The sequence below is a fragment of the Athene cunicularia genome, assembly GCF_003259725.1.
Source record: "Athene cunicularia isolate RWA chromosome 1 unlocalized genomic scaffold, athCun1 chr1_part1, whole genome shotgun sequence".
Classification (NCBI taxonomy): domain Eukaryota; kingdom Metazoa; phylum Chordata; class Aves; order Strigiformes; family Strigidae; genus Athene; species Athene cunicularia.
Window position 1 is genome coordinate 43,652,172 of NW_020799091.1, and position 25,116 is coordinate 43,677,287.

At 39.7% G+C, this 25,116-nt stretch overlaps 1 protein-coding gene across 2 annotated transcripts in view; it reads right to left on the reverse strand.

Annotated features, from left to right (window-relative positions):
- Positions 1–13,566: 13,566 nt before the first annotated feature.
- TBC1D4 (TBC1 domain family member 4) overlaps positions 13,567–25,116 on the reverse strand; it is a 44,230-nt gene continuing 32,680 nt past the window's right edge. For both annotated transcript variants that reach the window (XM_026852162.1, XM_026852171.1), the window contains 6 exons: positions 24,739–24,897; positions 24,051–24,295; positions 21,061–21,220; positions 18,555–18,724; positions 15,866–16,042; positions 13,567–14,229 (listed from right to left, as the gene is read on the reverse strand). In XM_026852162.1, the coding sequence (XP_026707963.1) occupies positions 14,002–14,229; positions 15,866–16,042; positions 18,555–18,724; positions 21,061–21,220; positions 24,051–24,295; positions 24,739–24,897 (1,139 nt within the window). In that variant the 3' untranslated portion in view covers positions 13,567–14,001. The remainder of the gene's footprint in view (positions 14,230–15,865; positions 16,043–18,554; positions 18,725–21,060; positions 21,221–24,050; positions 24,296–24,738; positions 24,898–25,116) is intronic.

Here is a 25,116-nt window from a genome sequence, read left to right on the forward strand (position 1 = left end):
ACTTCCCTTTCAAAACCTGCTTATAGCAGCAATCATTCTTCACGTACACCAAATCTCCTTTGGATTTAAGAAAATTGAGTCATGACTCAATGCTCTAAAATAATGCTCATTAACGTTTGCTCCCACTCACCAGTTTCTAGGGAATAACCTCAGTGGCACTGTTGAGGTGACAGCTCATGACTATTCAGGGAAAACCCAGGTTGGTGTGTGTGGGTATCTCCATTAAGTGGGTGTCTCTGGAAAGAATTTATCCAGAAATCAAGATGATAACAATCAGACACTGCAGCCAACAGCACTATGGTTAAACTAAACTTCATAGATTAAGAAAAAAGTTCTACAAAAGTTTATAATTGTGTATAATTTGGCAATTTACACAAAGCTTGAGTTTCAGATTCATTAGTCTTTTCAGTCTCCCAAAATCTAGCAGCAAGCACCCCTAACTCTCTTTGTTAGAGGAATGAATAAAATTCTGCAGGTTTAATTTTTCTGGTGCTATTTTTATATTTAGGTGATAGAAACAAAATAGAGAATGACTAACAGTTTTGACTGTTTCCTAATGAGTTCCCTCACAGTCAAGGGTTTTGCAAAAAGAGCAGGAGACATTTTAACCACTACATTCAAATACTGTTATTCATAGCGTGGCACTACTGGTAGCTATCAGATATGACCATCTTTTTTTTTTTTTTTAAATATTTTTATTATTAGTATAGTCTGCTGAACCTTACACTCCAGCCAGGGCATTACACAGCGTTCATCTGTAAAACACTAATGCCCTGTTTGACACCTCCTCCACAACCCACATGTACATTTCCCTAATTCTGTTTTCTTGCCTCTTTCATCCATTTGCTTAAAGAAAAGTTGTTCTCCTTTCTGCGGCGGGCGGAGGAAGCAAGCAGCTGATTCAATGTGAATGATAGAGCAAGCTTCAACTTTATTGAAAGAAATCACACCTTATATAAGCACTCTACAATAATCATGCATACTACTCACAAATCTATTGGATACATGTAAAAGGCTACATTATAATATCCCAGCCCCCCGCAGCACTTCAGGCACGTAACAACATCTTCCCTCTTCTGAACCTGTTTTTCTCCCAGGGCCGTTCCTTTATCATACACAAGGCCATAATGTACCTCAGTTTCTCTCTTTGTTAACATAACAGTCCTTTGTTAGCATAACTGTACCCTGGGTTTTTTCCTTTGTTTACCTCAGATGGCTGCAATCAGCTCCAGCAGAGTCCCATGGCCTTGCTCTCTGCAAGCCGTTCTCCAACACCTTTCTCACAGCTTAATATTCCCAGCTTCACACAATGATGACCACTGTCCTCTTCGGGTCTTCTCCTCCCTCAGTCCAAGTAGTCCCTATACTCCTTTTGCTTAGAACCACACACTCCTGCTTCCTATCCCTACCTCAGCCTTCACTGGAGGATTGCAAAGAGGCTGGTGAAAGAGCAGAGGAAAGATGAGCACCGCTCCTCAGTCCCTAGAGAGTCCACCTTGCCTTTACTGTCCATGGTCCTCTGTGGAGCTCTGTCTGCTGCTGTTCCACCACCACCTGCATCTGACTCTTCACTTTAGGTTTCTGGGCTGAAATATAAGGAGCAGGGGTAGCAGACAAGACAGGGAGGGCACACTGAGATAGTCTTGTTTTCTCTGAACACTAAATCACTTCTCAATTGCACAGGTCATCACTATTTCAGCCTGGTGCCCTGCTGCTCTATCCCTCCCTGCCACATCTGCAGCAATCCTTGCCCTCTGTGAGCTACCTTGCTTTCTCCCTCCTTTCCCTCCAGCATGAAGAGCAAAGAGCAAATAACAAAGCTTTTAGTGCAGGCTGTGGTCAGAAAGGAACTAAGTGAAACAGTTACTTTTACTGACATTTCTTTGTTTCCATGGTTATTAGGGACCAAATTGAATAAGGAGGTAGAATGGGCAACCACTGCACTGTGGTTAAAGGGTTGCAAACCCTGCTGAGAAAATGGTGATCATCTTTTTGGTTTCTTTTTCCTTCCCTCTAGATCTAATGCATTTATTTTTAATTGCTCTGACAATATTTGCCTAGTGGAGATCAGATGTAGGACTTGGAAGAGAGAATAACTGTTGATGAATGTAACAATTAGATTATGTAGATTATGTAAATGAGAAAGGTGCTTAAATACTTAGGTATCAGACTTTGCAGAAAGCTCAACACCCCAAACCTTTGCAAACTCAGTGCTGTACTTCAAGTTAATCCTACATAGTATAATAGCCATGACTGTGTGTAGCTTTTCATGTGGAGGGAAGGGAAGTATTAAAAGCTTCTGTAAAAGGATGCCCAAAGGAAGCCACTCTCAGTACACAAGTATTATTGGCCCTGCAAAATCAAAGAAAAATGCTATACACCCTTGAGCCCTCTGTAATGAAATTGTATTTACATGCACAGAGCAATGTATATGTTTTAATATTGAAAAAGAAAAAAAAAAAAAAAAAACAGATGGATGCCGTTGCATTCGTTTACAAAAACCTAATCCCAAGGAGGTCATGTGCTCTAACTGCCTGGTTTGGTATTTGGATTTTTCTGAAGATAAGAGCTCCTCTTCACCCACAGTTCAGAGGCCAGGTCCAATAGATGACGGGGTTTTGTGCACTGAATCTTCACTCAAAAGCTCACCTCTTCCTTTCCTGGATTTCAGAAGTTTAAATGGTGCTGAACTTGCTCTTTGGGAAGGGAGAAAAGTTTTACTGACTTCTGTGCTAAAGTGCCTTTGGTTTTATAGCAAAACCTAGCATGTGGCTTGTTTCACGTGGGTAAAGGAACCCTAATTGTGGGGAGCAGTTATTGTGGGGGCCATCAGGGTGTTTCAGGGACTACCAAGGATTTGGTTGTGGGCGCTTTTTCCTCCCTACTTTGTTATAGTGAAGGAGAGGTAACCATTATATCTTGAAATGTTTACAGCTTAGAGAGAGTTACTGGCAGAGCCCAAGAGAGATATCACTAACCTGACAGGTGACTCTAGACGTCATGGTGACAGGCACCTCCAGCATGCAAAGAAAAGTGGCACAGGTTTCTCCTCACAATGCCCAATGCAACCCCAGTCCTCGTTGTCTTCTGCAATACATGTTCCCTTCATCCCCTCTGTTTCTTCTTTTCCTGTCCTGCTTTTGGGCCATTACACTTTTAGCTGTGTCTGGAGTCATTTGCTGCTGTGCACACACTACAGATGGTGGTAGAGCACACATTTTTTATGATAGATACATAGAACCAGGCCCTAAACTCCAGCACACTATCTACTTAAGGCATCTGCAGCAGCAAATCCTTCTTCTTCCACCTTTCCTTGCAGCTCCAGGCAAAGTTTCTTTGCTATTAATTTTCCTATCACACACAGGATGGACTACACTTTATTTCTGTGTTCAGAGGTTTACACTGAGACTCTCTTCAGAGTCTGACTCCCCTGGGATTGGGATGAAGAGAAAGAAAAGGAAGGGAAAAAAAAGTCTACTAGCTTAGATGATACTGCAGTTGGAGTACAGCAGTGTCTCAGGTCCTGGCATGTGTGGAGGGACAGTGAGAGCATTACACTCCCCTCTCCTCCTTTTCCTGTCCTCCCTGACATGGTGGCTAGAGATCCTGACTCTGGCGACCAGGAGCGAGAAAGGGCCAGAAAGTCCTATCATAATCCTGGCTCACACAGTGAAGCAGGGAGAGAGATTTATACATGCTCCAAGGAGCATAGGATCTGCCACAGCCCAGATAGCCAGGGGGTTCATGCTGTTTTAGCATGTTCATTATAATTTCCCTCAAAGCATGCCATAAATGGGAGAGAGTCAGTAAGTGAGATCCTTTGAGGGTTTAATCATGATCATTATTTGAATCTCTAAGTATAAGAATAAACAAGCAGACTGTGAAGGCTGTCCATGGTACATATTTCCACTTGCATTCTTTCCAGGATGCATTTCTGACCAGAAATCAGGCTTTTCTCTTCCTTAACAATTGTGCTAACCATTAGGTTATTATATAGAGGGAAAGAAAAGCAGTAACACACCTCTCCTCTTCTTGCTGGTGTTTGGGGTGGGTGAGAGCAAAGAAAGGAACGGTCAAATATTTTGGGACCCACCACAGCCAGAGAAAGATGGGTATCAGAATTAGATGAATGAGATCTACTCTTTGGAGGCATCTCTATAAAGTCAGTGCTGAGCCAGAAAGCTTGAAGAAGACGAAATCAAACCTTCCTACTTCTAAAAAAAGGCATCTACAATATAATTGTACCTCTGCCTAAATTGATCATAATTGCCCTGGGCAATTGCCACACTGCTCTTCTTACCAATTGACTTTCATCATTCTTCCCACCTCTTTGATTTAATGGTAAATTTCTTGGGACACTGTACATCTTTTGCCATCTTACCAGATCTATGTTGTAGCATCTCTCTAGGCCCTGTTATATCACAAATAAATATTGTTTCCAAAAGACAGGGTTCTCCACTTAGAAAATTTGCATCATTTAATGCTTTGGCTCTCTAGGATGCTACTATCATTTCAGGTGGTGCCAGAAAAAATACATACTTTTTGTAAGGAGTAAAACAAATATCAAGAAGCCAGAAATCCTCAAAAAATGGCATGTTATCGTGTGCTTTGGTATTAATAAGCTTCTCTAAGAGCAGAAGTGTTTGTCACATCTACTTTATGATTTCCTGCCATAATTCCAATTCTTTCTGCCCTCTCACATACAACAAATTTACACATCCCCAGTCTCCCCAACTAAACTAAAGTTTCTTTGAGGGCTGTTTAACAGCATCAGGATTACTTCCACTGAGAGACAGTTAAAAAAATCCTACCACCTTCATGTTCTAGGGGTCTTACAGTCATCCAAACCCTGGACTTTTCAACAAGGAGCCAGCTGTGGCAGGCATATGAAGCATCCTCTTGCATTGCTTGTGTGTAACCACTGCAGTAGCATGCAAACTAACCCCAAGGAATGGCCAGACAAGTCTCTTTGCCTTTTCACAAGAGATGGGCAGCAATGCTCCTACCCATCAGGCTGATGCAAATGTTTTTCTTAGAAAAACACAGAGTTTTTATGCTATGTTTCTCCAGCAGGCTGAGGTTGGTGAGATCACCCACAAGCCAAGGAAATTGGCAGTGGTCTCAGCCTTTGTGAAGAATGCAAAAAGGAGGGGAAAGACTACACACATGGGGACCAGGTGGCCTAAGGGGAAGAAGAGATATGCAGCAGGATCCTGTCCTTCTGCAGAGGAAGTAAAGTTGGAGAAATATGAGGAAAAGAAACACACCCCCCCAGTTTAATACTAGTTGGCATTTTGTTCTGAGAAGAAAGTCAATGGGGACCTGCCCAGGTCAGGCTGTGAAAGGAGATGGTATCTATTGTCAGAGCTGGCCTACTATCCACTGCACTCTTGTTTCCCCCCACCCACTGACATAACCAAATCACCCAACCCTTTCCTACAAAGCAGTAGTTTTCTGTGTGAGAATAAACTTGACATAGTGCTGCGGTAAAGAGGAACGAAAAGCTTTGTGGAGAACTTTACCTATTGGTCTCAATTAGAAAACTGTTAAGAGTTACCCTCCAACTGGCATTATGCACAAGCACATTACTAAAAGCAGTTATGCCACTGTGAGCAATTTAGTGGTTAGGCACACCTTGTTTCATTTCACTGGTCCATTTGGAGTAGGAGGGACCATGTAACTTTAACGTGCTTTAGCCAGAAAGTGATAAAATTATGTTCTTCCAAAAAGACTGCTACCTTTGCTCCTTCCACAATATGCAAGATCTGGACTCAGCAAAAAAATACCTATTTCGTTCAGCCCATCAAAGCTCTCTGAAGTTTTCAGGATTAACACAAGGGCAGAGGACACAAACATCACAAATTTTGGTCAGGATGATGGCTTGGCAATGCATCCAGCCTCAACAGCCATGATTGCTCTGCAGGCAAAGGATGGCAGGGAATCACTGCTCCTGGGACTGCGCAACCACGTCACTGCTGCTGGGACCACAGGCTATACAGGATGGAAATGTCTCTAGTCATCAAATTTTTTAAGATCCTTTCTCCCTCTCCAAAGCCTTAAACACTGCTGAAATTAACGTTGTTTCTAATTGTTTCTTAAATAAACATGTGACATCAAAAAATTACACTGTAGATTCTCCCTCATCTATATTTACCCAGGCATAATACCAGCTGCCTACACAATTTTTGTCTTGCTAATGCACAGCAATAATCATAGATCCACCCACAGCCCATCTATTTTGGTAGAGTGCAGAAATAGACATTAAACCTATAAATGTCAGAGCATGGCTTCATTTTAGATGTTAGTATTATTTAAATTAGCACTTGAATGATGTTTCCACAACGTGATAGCTTTTCAAATGATGGTATATTGCACATGAAGTGCACTGGCCCAGCTTTAAGCACCTTCAACCCATTAGGCCCATCTATAATTCGGTGCTTTTAGAAATCCAAACGCATTGTAGAAGAGATGTGGTCTCTTTGTTTATGCCCAGAAGTCCCCAGGGAAATGCTGATGCCATAATTACCTGAGCATGGTTTGAACATTAGGCTCTGGTTGGGAGGTAAACATGCCTTGTGCTTGTTGTCCAGACGTATTTGAGAACAGCTGTGCCTTGGTGGTTGGAACAGCATGTTATATTGAATGTGTCCTCTGCATTTCAGAACAAGTGTGACATCTGAAAGCAATACTGTTGGAGGGAAAAAGTGTTAACTGGAAGATGGAAGTAGCAGATCATGTTTTCTCTGTAGTTCTGGGAAAAATAGGAGCAAACCCTTCACTTCTGTTCTGATTGCTGAAAACCCAGTAAGATCAATTAAAAGAAAACCTGGGAAGAAGGACTGGTTATCTGAGACTTAGAGAGCATGGAGAAGCTTATTGCAAAGAAGCCTTATTTAAAAAAAATAAAAATGAGTAAGTGCAGAATTGGACTGCAGTTAGATCCGATCAGCTCAATACTGGTTTCAGGGGACATAAAAATAAATCCTGCTTGACCAGAACAGTACAGAAGGAGACAGCCAGGATCAGATTGCTGGGGACAATATGCCTGTTGTAGGGTGTAAAAGTGCCTCCATAGTTCTCTCACACAAGAGCAGAGGCTAAACACTGCAACTGAGGCATCTGTTTCTGAGAACACTGTATCTGGCATTTAGTAAATCCTCTCATTACAATAAATTCTTTGACCACGAACATCACATTTTACTATAAACAGTGTGCAAATAGAGCATCATGCTTCATCAGGCAGGAGAATCAGTTAATTCTCCTCTCATTTATAAGAGCCACAGTGTGTTGCTCACATACTGTGCATAGCACAGAAGCTCTGCAACACGACACCGTCACACACACAGAGCTGCACGTACAAAAGCAACAGTGACACCTCGTGGGCAATATTCAGGTCCGAATTTAGTAAGTACTATTTCTTCAGAAGCATCAATTTTAGCCGATTGATCATTAAAAAATTAAGACAAATGTTTTTTGTAGCACCTTTATTGAGTGCTGGAGAGAACAGTGCAGGCAGCTCAGCAGTTTCATACAAAACTGCTTTTGTATGCTCCTGGAGAAGTACTGATGGGATGCTGACCTGCACTGGGGGCCTACAGCATGGTTTTAGTTAGCATCAAGTATACACTTTGAAGGAAATCTCCCATTCACCCCTACTTGCTCCAGTTTGGTTTGCATCCTAGTGCTCTCCCAGCACATGAAAATAAACTGGAAGATATCTTTCAGGAGCACAAACTGCATGGGACAAATGGCTACGCAGTCCACAGGACCAGGCTTGACCTTGTCTGAAGCAATGAGCCCTGAGACGCAGCACAGAGGTGATGTCCAGTCCTCCCAGAGCCATGCACAGACAGCATTCTTGGATGTTTAGAAAAACAGGCTTTGCATGGTGTTATTGTGGTTGCTACCAGGCTGTGGCTTGCCTGGTTCTACTCTTTACACCATGCCCCTAAGTATCTTTATTGTGTAGGACGGCTGACCATAATAACCTAGTGTCCTGGTTCAGCTAGCATAGGGTTAAGTTTCCCCAGCAGAGAGAGAGGGGGAAGGGATCTCTAGCCGGGTTGACCTCAGGTGCAGGGGCAGAAACCTTTTTTTTCTTCCTTTTCTGGCTTTTGGTGGCGGGATCACATGTTGGGTTTGTTTCGTGACCATTGCAAGTATTTCTCTGTATATCTTTTGTCTTGTTCACTGTTATTGCTGCTTATTGTTGTTAACATCGTCACTGTTGTTGTTCAGGTTGTTTATCACACCGTTGTATTAGATTTCATCTTATTTTAACCCGGGGTTTTGTGCCTCACTGCCAGCCTGACTGGCTGAGGGGCAAAGGCAACGTGGTCTCTGGTCCTGGCAGGGCCTAAACCACCACACCTAGGAGGAGCTCTGGACTTCCTTGAGGGTAGTGAGGATTTACATAGACATCTAGATAGGCTGGGGAGCTGGGCAATCACCAACTGTACGGAATTTAACAAGAGCAAGTGCCAGATTTTGCACCCCGGATAGGGTAATCTGGGTTATAGATACAAACTGGGGGACAAGGGGCTGGAGAGGAGCCCCATGGAAAGAGATCTGGGGGCCTGGATTGATGGCAAGTTGACTATGAGTCAACAGTGTGCCCCAGCAGCCAAAATGGCTGTGTGCTGGGGTGCATCAAGTCAAGGGAGGTAATTGTCCCACTCTGCACTGCACTGGTGTGGCCCTACCTCAAGTACTGTGTGCAGTTTTGGGTGCCTCAATACAAGGACACTGAACTTTTGGAGTGTGTCCAGGGGATGATTATGAAGATGGTATAAGGCCTCAAGGGCAAGACTTACAAGTTGCAGCTGACATCACTTGGTTTGTTCAGCTTGGAGAAGAGAAGGCTGAGGGGTGACCTCATCGCAATCTACAGCTTCCTCAAGGGCAGCAGAGGGGGAGGTGCTGATCTCTCTCTGGTGACCAGCAACAGAACATGAGGAAATGGAAAGAAGCTGCATCAGGGGAAGATCAGGTTGGACATTAGGAAAAGGTTCTTCACTGGGAGGGTGGCCAGTCCCTGGAACAGGATCCCCAGGCATGGCACCTGGCTCAGGAAGCATCTGGACAATGCTGTTAGTCATACGGTTTAGTTGTAGGTAGTCCTGTGAGGAGCAGGGAGTTGGACTCAGTGGTCCTTATGGGTCCCTTCAGACTTGAGATTCTGATTCTATTTGGGGTAACCCACTTGCCCAGCCAAAGGAAAAGCAACTATAAGCTCAAACCAGCTCTTTCTTCACTGTGTGTGTCTTCTGTTCTGAAACAAGCTGGACAACTACTCTGGACATGAAAAGAATGCTTATACTATACAGAATGCTTATTCCTGCTTCATTGACACTCAAAACTGGGTGGTACAAGCAGTTAAGCTTTTTAGACAAAAATGGCCATATACATGCAAATAGCTGCAACTCCAAATACTAAGTGTGCACAGGTGATTGAAGTAATCATTTTGACAGATAACACCATAAGAGTATACATAGCCAGTGCAACTAGGTCTCTACTTTGAAGCTGGATATAGACCTATTTACTACACCAAGAAGCCACATCTATTAGTCCAGCATTTTACAAGCACAAGCTCACTCAATACTTCTCACCATGTACATTCCGGCAGGACATGATGTGTGGCATTTATGTCATCTCTCAGCACGCATTCTAACCAAAAATAAAAATATGAAAACCTTTTAACTTTCTTTTATCAGAGTGAAGACTTGAATAAGTTGTAATTTGAGTACAAGAACAGTTTGAATAAGATCCAAGAGAAGTTTTTCTGATGGTAAGACTATGAAAAACAATTCCCAATTCCTTTGGTAAAAAGTGGTTGTAGAGCAAGAGCTCTGAATAGTAAAGGAGTGAAAAACCTCAATTCCAAGGAAAGTCCAACACAACATTTTGGTAAAGGAGCACTTTGGTAAAGCCAGCTCCTTCCTTTGGTCCAGAATTAAGGTCAGCATTAAAATAAAGCCAAACAACACACCAAGTGCCAATCTGTCCAGATTCCACTTCATTTCAAGCCAGTCAGCACACAAGCCATTATCTGCTCAAGGCACACAGTAAATCTCTGCTTTACTCCCCAGCTTTTTACTGTTGCTGCTGAGTTTAATATGCTTTCAGACAGAATGAGTTAACGTATTAAACTTTAAGCATATAAACTCTATCTCTTGCACACCAGATGTCTGGAGGAAGGATATGGCTAAGCATTCAGTAAGTCTTTTTGGAACAGAAAGTTAAACTTCATTCTTTCTAGTCACTAGGAAGACTGAGGAAAGCGAAGCATATGTTAAATGCATTCAATAGCTAACACCGACAGTAAAAGCTGAACTACAGAAATACAGAATCAATTACAAATCTTCAAATGGATGGTGTAGCCTGGCATAAAGCTTGACATGTTACGGCCTGCACATGCCTGTCAACACTCATCTATGACTACAAAGACTGAGTGGATAATCACTATTAACAGTGCACAAAAGGCTATTCACTCTAATACCTAGGTTTAGATTAAGGTCCAAACATAGACCCTCTGGATCATACTGGTGATACCAATTTCTTGGACTAAACTGCTGAAATTCTTTCCTATGTTACAAATTGTTAGACTTTCTTGTAGTGATATTAGGCAAAGCAGTATCATGTTGAAGAGGGCATAATCAAACCATTTAAGATTAGCTAGATTTGTGATTTCAAGTCAGGTCTTCATGACATTTATCAGGAGACTAATCTTTTTTCAGCAAAATCTGATGCCTTTTTAGATAAAAGTAAACAAAATTCAACTTAAAGGCACCTTAAATAAACATTCATCTTTTTAGGAGAGAAATAGATAATGTCCTTTTTAGGAGAGGGGAAAAAAACCAAACCCTAAACAAAACACCAAAACTTTCTGGTCAGGTTTTCCATACATAAAAGATGCAAATACCAGAGTGCTCCCTACGTTAGACCTTCTTACCAGACTGAACTATTTCAACTGTATTCCTGGCAAGTAGTACTCTTCATTTATAAGGTAGTATGCTAGCTAAAAGGATGGATGTCTCCCCAGACTTTTAAAAAAGCCCTCTGCCAGCAGAAGCCAGTCTAAGTTAGCTCCTGAAAACAGCAGATACTTTTTCCTCCCGAGTTAGTTCTCTGTAAGTTGATTGCAAAAACTGAGAGCACTGTTGTGCTTAGCTCAGACAAAACAATGGCTTTACTGTGAAAAAATTTTCCAAACACAAAAACAAGGTATAGGAATAAAAGAGGAATTTGTCCAAATCCAGGAACTGTCCCTTCTCCCAAGCAAGTATCTTTGCAGCTCTGTCTCCAGCCCACTGCACCTTAGACTCCCCTCTTCACAGTGGCACAGCTGCAACCAGAACAGAACAGTTGTAAAGCTACCTATATGACAGAGAGAGACAAAACAGATGGACACAAACACACACACCATTCACAGATTTCTAGATCACCTTGCTGGTCATTCATCTGAAGATGGTCTTGAGGATATCTGCTTAAGTGCAGACTTCAAACTAGAACCCCTAGAGGTACCAGTTACAAGGCAGACATGTTTGGAACACAAACACTATCACAAATTTCCTAATGTCATGAAGCATTTACCTCATTGTGGTTTTACTTCTGTAGTTTATTTCTACTTGTTAATACGGTGTCCTCCTCCCAAGCTAGATGCACAGCGTAGAGCTCCTCAAATTACTGTTCTCAACATGCATATGTACTAAATGAACTGCTACAGAAGAAAAATACCTTTTCATAATCTTCAGTTAAGAACAATGCAAAACTATTTTCCTGGATAAGAATTTCTGTCCTTATATCTACCCTTCTACAATCCTGTAGTGGTTTTGCCCACAACTAGAAACTAAAACCAGATCCTTTTCATCTTTCACGTAAACAGTACTATTGAGAATGAGATTGGTACTTGAAGTGTAGAAAAATAAAACCAGCCATAGGCCATGGGAAATGCAGCAATGACATTTATTGGAATTTCTCCAGGCATTACATGAAAAATCTTGTAAGTGAATCAGAGGATAAAGCACATTCAGTGCATCTTAAAAAAACCCCGATACATCCGAATAACCTTGATTCTTTGTAATACACGCTATTGCAGTTCCTGGGATTGGTTTTTTATGTATACATCAGCTAAAACTTACGCTGAACAAAACTGCAAAGAACTGCCATTTCACCCGGCATTTTCTCACCTAATACAATACAATATTCTTAAAATATCTAGATTCCACATAATTTTATACACGGTGTTAAGACCTTTCACCCCAACTGTAAAAAGAAAGACTGTTAAGTAAATCAATATCCTTAATCAAATAAAACACCATGGAAGTAAAAAAAACAACAAAAAAACAACCCAGGAGACCCCAAGCCCCTAAGTTCCACAGCAGTGTACAGCAAATCAGCATTGTTGTTCCTCACTTTTAGGTTAACATAAAGCATAATACTTAGAGAGCAGTGACATTCAGTCCTTGCTTTCTAAAGTGGACAATCTTATGCATAAAGACACTGCTGGATTTGGCACTTTGCTTGATTGTTTTTCTTACTAAAATAATAAGTGTTTCCTGAAATACAGTATAAATGGTAAGAGATAACATGAGCCACTGTAACACTCAATTAACCGTTCAGACACACACTCCAAAATACGTGTCTATTATACATTTGCCTAAGCCTTCTCAAAAATTCCACTCAAAAACATTTTAAAAACTATATGCGTCTTTTCATACCTTTATAAACATATTTTCTCCCTTGAAATGATCAGAGCTTACCTCACCTTCTGCTCAGAACGCACAAATTCATGACTTCTGATTTAAGAAGAAGATTTACTGATTTACAAAGCAGTATTAAAACAGGAATAACCTGGAAAGCATTATTAAAACTGCACCTGTACTTCAGAATCCCCTTTGAAATGTATATCCACTGTGTATGTAAAAACTGAAATGTACACAATATTTGAAACTTGCTTGGTCCTTTCTTGTGCACTTATGCTCAACTTCCTGCAACCTGCCTCAATTTTCTCTTCAAATAAAATTTAAGAACAGCTTTCTGGCTCCCATTACGGTAAGACAAGGCTTCTTCCAGTATTTCTTTGGTTAAAAGAGCACCTCTTACATGCCTAATTCTTATAACAGCAAGTTTCCTGTGCAAAATTAATATCAGAATAAAAACCATCGCACAGCCTTGCTTCTTTCCTCCTGTCATCATGACCAACCCCAGGACAGGTGGAAGCAAACAGGCCAGGAAGAAAGTAGCAGTCACTGTTAGCTCTTGTCTCTACAAGTTCTGCGAGTGTGTAGAGATATCTGTTTCTTAGCTCTGGGTTACAAAGGTGGAGCTATGACATGATGCTTTTTGTTTCCATTTCCAACATGCATGTGGAATTACATTGCTGACCAGTACAGCCCAGGCTGTAGATGGCACTAGAGCTCTTTCTGTACAAACCAAGTCATGATGCTTATTCTGGTTATTGGTCTGTGCACACAATGTCAGTAGAAATAAAAAAGAGGCGCGCATGAGTTCACAGATTTTCCACAGATGTGAAACATGCTGCTCTTTAGAGGGAAAATTACATTCTTTTTTTTTTTCAAGTATTATTCAACATATATATATATATATACATATATATATATATATATATATATATAAAAAGACACGCTATCCTCATTTCACTACAAGACAAGCACATCCAGAGTGAATTTGTAGATCACTGTTATCTTGGCTTTGACTACTGAACTTTCTCTTTTCCTTTAGGTCAGCTCTAAATATACATCTACTCATCATAATTATATGTGAGAATCCTTTATTTCCCCCTTGTGGTTTATTTACATAATCATAAAAAAAAAAAATAGCCTGAATTTGCATACTGACATTTGAAGGCCCATCTGTAGCTATGAGTGTCCCAGCACTAGTTTTTGGATAACATCGTTGCCTATTGCTAAGTCCTTTGAAAGCAGCATACTCATTTTACTTTCCCTTTTTTTGAAGAAATGCTGCCTATAAAACCTTGGTTTATGGCTTACTCCTTACTTTATTATTTGGATTGTAGTTTACTTCTTTCAGGAGCAGTTCACAGTCAGATAACGCTTCTGCTGGCAAATATTTCATTATCTGCTCAAGAGTCTTTTGATATGTTATCTTCTCTTGTTCCAGGGACTGAATTAGAGTCTTCATTTTGTTCTCTCGAGTCAAAATAGTCTCCAGGCTGGATTCCAGACTCTGAATTTTAGCATGAGCAACCTGTAAACAGTAACATTATCTTTATAATAAATTGAGACTTTCTGAATAACCTTGTTTATATTATGATATGTTATATGTTAAGGGAAGAACTTAATTACACCCATGTTTCTAAAAGCTATCTGTGTAGGCAGATGATACAAGGAACATCTACTGTGTTTCACACACAGAATCTCCTTATAGTGACCAGATCAATATGAAGGATTTCTGAAAGCTTTACAAAGGGATGAAGACATGCAAATTGTAGCAAGCACGGGACAGTTCAGGGTAACAAGGAACTGGAGCTGCAGAGAGAAAAAAGAAATCAGCAGCTGGAGTATCACTGGAAGAGACAACTTGTCTGACAGTGAAGGAGCAATGCAAACCCTATGTAATAGAGTAAATTAGCAGGATGGAGAGGTTAGAGGGAAAGAGAACCTTAAAATTAAGCCTAGAAGCAGACAGTATTCCCTCTTCTACAATAAAAGACCTATAACTTCCTCTGGGAAAAAAATAACTCATTGACTAGTAATCAGAAACCCTGGACCACAGCAGTAGCAAATGTCTTGATGTGGAAAGTGGAGGAATTCTGACCATTTCTAGGAAAGGGCCCAAGCAGAGGAATGAAGAAGCTATACAAACAAAAAAATGACCAGGTGAAGCAATTGAGGAAGATGTATTACAATATGGCACTCTGTAAGAACAGAAGAGCTACAATAGAGCCTTTCAAAGCAGTCACTCATCATTATTCTATACTCTTGGTGCATTTTTCAGAACAGAGGTAAAAGACTAGGTAGCAGTAACTAACTAACTAAATGATAAGGCAAAAAATAGTCAAAACAGCAAGTGATCCCTGTTTTCAATATCAAAAGAACACAGCACAGCACCCTTAGCCCATAAACACTAAAGTAATGAGGACTTGATCTTTCCTTTTTTTCCAGTTTCTACTTTCAGGTTTCAGAATCTGAAGGTGTGCTCTCATGTCTTCCCAATACTTGTTCAAAGTAACAAATGTAACAAGAAATGACCTGGTGATGCAAAAAGAAGAGCTTGCCTTTCAGGAAAATGCAAGACAATACATATTGAAACCTGAAACAAGTCTTGGCCAGGCTATGGAAGAAAGGCTGAATAATAAGGGAGGAAGAGAAGACTTTTAAAGCATGATTTTATTGAGCAAAGACTGGTGGGCACTGAGCTGTATTCAAGTTTGCTAGAAGAGACCACCTTTCAAAAGTAGGACTATGAGCTTCAGCAGAAAGAAACAGAATGATACTGCCTACAAAGGTCTGGAGAAAGCAAGCCTACTGCACTATGGATTATTTCTTAAAACTTTCCAATCGGGAAGCAAAGATATAAAGGGACAGAGAACTTAACTTTTCAGCAAGATACACATATTTTGCCAACAGACTTTATGGGACATAAGGGTAGATAGAGTTTAAGAAAAAGAAATCTGCATCAAGAAGGAAAAGTCCAAGGAATGACAAAGGACTTAGAAATATGTCTAACAGAAGTAAATCACTGTAATGGAGAGAACTGCTCAACTGCATAAGGTCTTGCAGTTAGGAGACTTCTCATGTGCATTGAAAAAAGATGCTTACTCCTCTATTGGCTGAATTATAGAGATGACCTCTCCATGAGTTTCTAGTCTTAAGTCATTTACCTGTAGCTTCTCCAACAAATCCATGTTTTGTCTCTTCAGATGACTGTTTGCCCTCTCCAGCTTCTCCAGGGGTTCACCTTCATCACAAGGATTCACATTTTCCTGCAGTTCATCCTGAAGAACATGGTACTCTACTTCATAGGCATGGAGCTGTTTGGAAATATCCATCTCAAACACCTGCCATGAGAGAAAAAACAATTTTCAGCTCCACTTGAGAGCACTTATTCCACATGAATGTTTGACTAAGAGGCAACTCTGCTTGATTAACTTTATTTTTTTTCCTGTTCCTCTCAAAAAAGTATTTTAAGGGGAAGTAAGAGCATTTTAGCCTCTAGAGTTCTTATTGTAGCCATAATAAATCACAGACTTCAAAACAGATTGGGTCATTGCTACTAAAATTACCAAATGCCACCTCTTACTATGAGATGTATCAGCAGAAAAGTCTTATTTAATCCAAGAATTTTATAATATGACCAAGTCTTATCATCTCTTCCTCAGAAATATTAAGAAGTTCAATAAGAAATTTTTAAATTCAAGTCTCAACACCTTGTGATGGAAGCAGGATCACACAATGAGGAAGAATAATCTGGGAGTTGCCAGATCTCCACCCTCAAAACTGGAACACTTGACTCCAAGTGCCCTTTTATAGACTTTATAAAAGTGCTCTGTCTCTGCATGAAGATAGACTATTTTCTTACTGGAATGCTTTGGTAACAAAGCATTGTGAAGACTATGGAACTGAACATCTAACAGGGACCATATGACACTTATCTGTTTATACATCTAGTCGGTCTCTCAGCTTCTGAAAGTTAGCAAATAGTTCAGACTAGGAAGGGAAGGATGTCTACAGTGACATTAATTCTGTTCCTTGTTCTAGAGAACACAAACATTACACCAACAGAAGACACACACAGATCCCCCAACAAAACAAGTTCTGCATTATGTTCACCGTTCTTCGGGTAATTCAAATGAGGTAAAACTTTAAATATGGCGTTCAAGCTGGCCAAGTGCCATTTTCCCCTATGTAGCTAACCGGTCAATTCCTCATCTGTATACATATATAGATGTATATATATATAGTCTGCATAATGTCTACATTTTTCTTTCATTATCTGCTATACTAGGACAGTCCTGGGAATTACAACGCTGAGGCAGCCAAATGACTCCACCTGCAGCCAGCCTAGGTATGAGCAATACAATATAGCCAGTCTACACATGAATGCAGATCCAGAAGGCTGCTCAGCATGAGATGACACCACAGGCAAGCAGACAACCTTCCCCTCAGAGCTGAGCTGACCTGTGTATAACCACACCCACCTCCACTCAGGCAACATAACCCATTCTTCATTCAGCCAGACTTGACTTTGCACAAAGTCACTTCTACCGTGCTCACCACATCACAATTGCTCTACAATCCAGGCAGACCACAGGACAAAGATTTAATTTCTAATAGTATCCAAAATATTGAACTGCTATCTCTACCATTGCCAGAATCAGTGAGTTGTGAAGACAGACACTAACATGCCTGACACAGGTTTAGCATGGCAATCACAACCAATGAAATGAGGAAATTAAGATTTACATGTTGTCTAAAAATGAATTTTTAACTGAAAGCACTTGAAACATTCAAGCATTAGCCAAGCCATAGGAATGCATCAGTATTAACTGCACTCCTGCACATGGAGATAGTTTTCTAGAGCTCTTCTATTACCTCCTGAAAGGGGAAAACTGTTCACAGTTAAGGTATTAGACTGAGGCTCATTTTCAATTTGCTGCTTCAACGAAGAGGAAGATGATGTAGAGACATGAAAATCCCAGCCACTGACAGATTTCACAAGAAGCTTTTACTATATCAGCATTAGTAATTCTTTGTTTCTCTTCTATTCTGCCATGAAGTTACAATGATATTGATGAAGTAACACTACTCCAGTCCTCCCTCCCCTTACCCATATACGGCAGGCAGGGATCAGTCCTGAAGAGCTTTTACCTCTGGCACCAAGTACCTGTCAAGTGTGATCCCTCCAAGGACAGGATTGAGGTGAAGCAGAAGTTGCATGAGGACACTACACTCTCTCTAAAAGTGATCCCCAGGAGGACAGAAGCTGCCCCAACAGAACAACAAAAGTTTGATTGACTTTGATTTTAATACTGATCATGAAAATGGGGCCTCAGCAGCCTCCTAGACTTGTAGGATTTTAAGATGAAGTGTCAGAAAAGTTCCTACCGGGGTACACAGCTCTGTGCAGCCAGAATTAAAAGGATCAAGAGGGGAAGTTGCTGTGATGTTGCCCTCATCCCACCATGGCAAGTTGTGCTTCCTGTCACAAACTGTTGGACTGTTCACCCACAAGCAGGGAGCAACACCTGGGTTTAGGTTTTGAAAACTGGCTACTTTTACCCTTCTGATGGTGATGTGAAAATTATAAGCAAAGTCATGTTTTCCCAATAACTGGAACACAAGAGAAGCTTTGTACTAAACCTTGAGGTAGCAAATAAATAAAATTGCAGTTCAAAACCCATTGAAATTTGCTCATATCTTATTTCTATACAAGTTACTGGGACGATGACTCTTGCATTTCAAACCAAAAGGAACATACTAAGAAGACTTTCACTTATACCTTAGGCATTTAAATGATTCATTTAAAATAAAGTAAATGAGAGGACAACATAAAGAGAAAAACCACCTTACCTGAGTGATAATTTTTTCCATTTGAGGCTGAGTCATATCTGGAATAGTGGTTTTAAGAAAATCAACAATGTTCTCAAAACTCTCACATCCCATTACAGATGTTTCTTGACTGCTAAGCAGGCTCAGTGCTACTTTAAAAATTACTTCTGTTCCTTGAAGAAAAATAATGTCTAAAAAAGAAAATCATTAAAATATCCTGAAAATGAGAGCTAAAGTCATTGGATAAATATACATATTTGCTATTTTATTTTGTAATCAGTCACACTGCTGATTTACTCAGTTCAGAAGTGCAATCTTATTTCAACATGATGTTAAAGCATATTCTCTCATCTTACAGATGTGAGAGAGCATTAAAGAAAATATCGCATGCTGGTTATGTCTGCAACTGTTATCTGCAATAAGAATGTCAATTACTGTCTACTGTAGACTACAGACTGTTAACTGCTGTTTTTAAGAGCATCTATGACTGAAAAGCAATTGAAAAGTAGGTCATGATGTTCTACTGCTTTCACAGACAGAAGCTAGTCCTTAAAAACCAATCATGTAGATTCTATAACTAATCATATTATTTTCAAAATCCATAGAGCGATCACATTGGCTATAATTTAAAACCCAAACCCTTTACTTCGAGGTACAATTATGTGCATGTGAGGGGGAAAGTCTGGGCTTTGTAGAAGTCAGTAGACAGACTGCACAGAAACTGGAAACTTGATCACAGTAACTAGAAACTTGGTCTTGGTAGCAGCAGTGGACTAGCAGTTACTGAGATGAACACAGCACATGAGCAGTTCAAATTAAGTCTCCTGTTCTGTTGGCTCTGTCACACCACCAAGAGCAAGGCCACACAACTGAACAAACTCAACTTCTGATCCTGATAGTGAGAGGGCATTCCTGGCCCTATTCCAGTATCATACAGTAGCATCAGGACACTGGTGAGGCAGCCATCTCACTCATACACAGTTCCTAAAAGTCTCTCTTCTCAAGTCTTTGATGCACATTCAAGCAGCATAAATATATATAAAATTATATATATATATATATATATATATATATATGATTATATAATTTGTGATGGGTACACTTTAACCATCTGTTCCTGGTATGTGACAATGGCCGGTAAGACACTGAAGATGCAGGAATCCAAAGCATTAGGAAGTAAACCGACATAGGGACTTGAGTTTTGAAAAGGGAACATGCCTTGCTCAGCTCATTTACAGAGAAATGAACACTGACCTTCCCACCCTTAAAAAAAATTGTTTTCAAAATTCAAAGCCTACTGAAGACAAAAAAAAAGAGAACACTTGAGCCTTGAAAAACAAAACAAAAAGAAAACAAAACATGAAATGTTTGAGTGTCCCAGAATTCAGTAATCCCACTGGGAAAAAGATGTACCAATCACGTGAATACCACAGAAAAACAGACACACCATGTACCAATCATGTGAATACCACTGAAAAACAGATACACCAATCATTTGTTCACCCAAAGAGCAGTCAAAAAAGTCTGCTGTAAAAGGAAAAAAACTCTGTAATGGAAAAATCACTAGTAAAAAAAAAAAAAAAACAACCCACAACCCAAAACCAACTAACCAAACCTTTCTTCCCCCCTCCCCCCAAACCACCACAGCAAACAAACTGAAAACCTAACACACTCCAGTAATAAAACATGAGACAAAAGTCAGGTTGAATTTCTTAAGGAAAGAAAAGACAAAAGGTGCCATATGAAAAGATAAAAAATCAAATGAAAAAAAAAATTCTGATTTAAGGGGAAGTACATGAAATATGCTCCTAGCTACTTGATGCATACCTGAGCACACCGAGTTTTAAATTCATAAATAAATTTATTAAAAATCCTGCATTACTAGAGATTTCATTAAGCTGGCAGTTCTTATTGACAATAAAAGAACACAAAACCAAGTACTTGACATGCTGATACTGTAAACACTACAAGGCACAATCAATATTTAAGCCGCTGTACTAGACATTATTTGAGGAGGAGCATATAATGAAAAAGCTATCTAAATGGAATAAAAGGCATACTAAGACTAGGAAACCATTCAATATGAGTACCTGAAACAGCCTTTAAGTTCAAGTTTTCTGAATTTTTATTAGAAAGCACTGCAGAATCAGTTATTTAGAAACACCATCTTGAAAACATGCATTATCTTTTTTCAGTTTTCAAGTTCAACAAGATTAACTTTTCCATAGACATAAACTGAACGCTTAATGCATAAAATACATTTGCAACTCTCTGCTGTTCACACTTCAGAAGTCTCTTGGTTAGTAACAGCAGACACACTTAATTACTCAAGTCTGATGTTTCAAAGAATATATTTCAGTTTGCTTGTTTGAAAAGGAGCTGACATCCCACCATGAAGAGCATTGCTACTTGCCACCCACAATAGTCACCCCAAATGTCCCTAGTATGTAGAGAGTTACTCCCTGAGAGTTTCAAAACACAATGGACAACAATTGTTCTATTATTGCAATAGAATAAACTTTCTTACCAAATACTCTGGCTACAAATCCTAATGGAAACTGAGATGCAAACAGCGTAAGAAACCACGGTGCAGCATAAAGACTGGGACTGATTTCATTTTCTTCAAGATGATTATACAGGTCTCTGTGATAATCATGAAGAAGCCTTGAGAGTTGATACATCTGAATCTACAGTGCATGAGGGGGTTGGGGGGGAAGGAAGTAGACAAAGAAAAGTTCAACTTTACTCAGTTTTCAAAAGCATTCATATTTCACTTGAGGGAAATTAACTCCAGTACAGATGGCACGGTAAAATGAAGCTTCATTGTTGCCTAGGGCCTTGAGTGGTATCTACTCACATATAAGCAACCCACGCCTAATGAATTAAAACCAACACAATAGTCAATAACAAAGAACAGTTTGAACCTGATTGATAATTATCATTTCAGATTCACATGCCTAAGGTAAGAAGAGACTGTATTGATCTAACTTTATCAACAAACCAGAGCTTTCAGTCTTGCAGCAATGAAAATAAAAGTACCTCTTCCAAGATGTCAAAACTCTCCATTATAGAGTTGAACTATTTCTGGTTAAATTTACACATTTTGGATTTCACCCTTTGAATCCTGGCCATATTTTTGCTGCATTTGAAACTCATATGCTACCATCATCACCTTAGACAGCTTTCTGTACCCACACAGTACATTAGATATGGTGAGTCAATAGAGATGTACCACATACATATTTCCCAGCACACCTCCCACATGGCAGTGGTCCAGAGAAATTTAAGATACTGATGCAAAAAGTGTTGCTATACAACCTGTAAAAGGTTGAAAATCAAAGTGGTTAAAAGTTGCTATTCACTGCTAAAAATATCACTCTGTGGCGAATTATTTCCTTATAATTTTGATAGCTTATATTCCACAGTAAATCGATCCCAGCCCAGAGTGATGCTTCTTCTCTCAGAAAGCAGAAGATGAGAAGCAGACATGTATTGATTAGCTGTCAGGTCCAATTTTGCTATCAACAGTGCCTTGTATTTAAGGTGAATCCATTCCTCAATAAGAAAATGACTTTATTGGATCCAGCTACTTTCCTACTTTTAGGGGTTGTGATTCTTTCCCTACCAAAAACTGACTGCACTTGAAACGATCAGTCAGTGCTGTCCATATGCAAACAGATCACTTCTCATTCAGAAAAATTAACTAGACTTGTGCATGCATTTGAGTCCCTGCTTGAATTGCCAATGATACTAATTAAGCACAGTTTTGAAAGTGTTGATACAAAACACATTTACATGTGAAATTAGAATAGCATCACAGAGGGAGTAAACCAACTGGATGAGTTCATTATGAACTAAGGATCTAGATTACTATTTTTTCCAGACAGCAATTATAAGTCAAGTAAGTTTTCATTATCCTATAGAAACACCCAACATTTTTCTTCTACGGGACAGAGGCTAATTCTGTGTATAAGCTTACTTGTGTTTCAGTACTGTAAATGCAGAAGAATTTGCAAGTGCTCTACTCCTGTTAAAAACCAAAACAAAGGGTTAGGTTTTAGTGAGATTCTCTAAGTCATCTTCAATAGCCTAGTTTATCTTGAACAGACAAAACTTGTACTTTTGTCTAGAATGGAATAGCTGCCTAATAACAAACTGTGGGGAAAGAGAGGTCATTTCATTTAAAGGGCAAACAGTACTACTAGCAGTAAACCTTCTCGAACTTAAAAATTGTTCCCCCTAAGAGCTTCTGACAATGAAAGTTTCAGACTCATTTAAATCAAAAAGTGAAATCCTGGACTGTTTCTAGGGGAAATAAACAACAACAACAAAAAAATCACACAATCACACATTTATCACACTTTAACCCCACTGGGTCAAAACATATTGGGGGGTTAAGGGGGCAGGGAATGGGACAGGAAAGAGGCAGAACAATGCTCTTTATGGCTCTTCACCCTTAATTCATCACAACAAACTTGTTATAGCATACTTACATCCACAATAAAACACTCTATCATTTTTAGAATAAGCACATACAGTTTCTTTACCTACAATCTATTCTATTGTTCTGGATAATTACCAAATAAGCACATAAACTGATCATGAAAAGTGGACTGAAATTCTCCCTTAAGTTTCTACTTAATTAGAAGTGTTTGCTATGCAGGGAGCATGAAAAAATATGAGTCTTCTGTATCTGCCTCTTAATTTTCTCCTTCTCCACTGTGAATTACAAGCTTTAACTCAGCAGTGGTATGTTCTTTTATAACATTAGAGGCTTTAATTAAAGTCAGTGGACTTTTAAATAAAGTCAATGCATCTCAAGGTGAAAGACTTCTCAAACTTTAAACCCTGAAGTTTATACAGGTCTGAAAGATCTTCTGTCTCCTTCCTAAGCAGGCTTGAGTATCTATAGCTAGCTGTTAGATGACTAATATTGCGGAGGACACATTGTTTCATAAACATACAAATTATAAAAAAAGTCATCTGCTTTCTCTCTGTGTCGAGGGTGTTGGGGTAGAAGAAGATGAGGGAAAAGAGGTGCAAATGATGAGGCAGGACTGAGCAGTCCGAAGTACAAATGGCTGTGGAGTACATTGACTGGCCACTGGGTGTCACTATTGATTTGACTCGGAGTTACAAGAAGAAAAAAAACCTACATCCGAGTGCTCACAGACTGAAGAAAAAGAAAATCCAATTTATTTTTAAACTCCATCTATACATATGCAAGCACATCAGCATAAGGAAGAGAGAGAAGTGAGGCAAAGAAAAGGAAGAGCAAAACAGCAGAGAAAGCGCAGTTTCCCAACAGGAGATGATGGGGACGTGTGACAGGAAAAGTCTGCAAGTTCTGAACTTCTCTGTTTACAAATTGAGAGGCAGAGAGAGGTTCGACAATAACATTTATATGCACCTCACAACCTCCAGAACAGTATAAAAAGGCTCATAAGGCCCTGTAAAACATCAGCAACCTCTGAGACTCATTTAAAATTCTGGTTTGCTTTAAAAGGACTGACTTACCTGTAGTGACATCATGTCTGGCCTGTACTGTTTACGGAAGCCAAGGTCATACATGAGGAATTTCAGCATTTCAAAGGCCTGTTCTTCACTCATATGTAGAAGCAGCACTCCAGCTACAAAGCTTATACCTTGACAATAACCCACTTCTTTGTCCAGCAAAGAGTATGCTTTCAGGAGATTAAAGAGTGATAGCTGTCCTGCTCCCAGGTGGGTAGAAAAGTAAGGATGCGTAGGGAATGTCCGTCCTGACGTACAGAGAGAAAAGTAGTTAATATTAAATTCTTCTCAAAAAATCCCCAAATCTGACAACCAGCACTTCTCTCTCCCCATAGACCATTTTTCTTTGCTTTCATATGCAGGTTGACTTTAGTCAGAACAATCTTTATTTTTCCACTGATTTTAGACATTGAGCTCATTTAATATTCTCATCTGCATAGAACCTGCAGAAGTGACTGACCGATTTATCTTTTCAGACAGATGTAGAAGAGCATAAATACAAGCAGCATAACCTGAGAAATCATGTGCCTGCAAGACTAAGAGGCATACACAAAATGTATCCTGATGATATAGAAAATGGTGCTGATACAGAAGCAACTATCTCCAGTAACAGTTTCCATTAAGACCGGTGTGTTTTCACAAAGACTGATGAAACAAGTTAGAAAAATCTCCCAGCTACAAACAGACATACCTAGATCTACAAGGATGGCGTGCTGTTGAGCAGTCAGTTGTTTCAGAAGTTCTTTGTAAGAGACATCAGGAGGCTGCTGCTTGTTTGGCAGTCTATGTCTTACTCGATGTTGAACAGCCAAAAACTGCCAAATTTCTCCCCGGCGACTTTTTGGTACACCTGCAGGTCAGTCAAAAAAACAAGAGGCCTAAGCAGGGGCTTATTTTTAGTGCTGTAACACAAGAATTTGCTTTGTCATCATCTTGCCCTGTCATAATCTTGGTTGAACCACTCTGGAGGATCCTTTACACACAGTCAGCTTCAGAAGCTGTCCACATTTCAGTACATTCACTCAGTAACCACAGTTCAGTTCCACTAACTAAACATTAACTACAAACT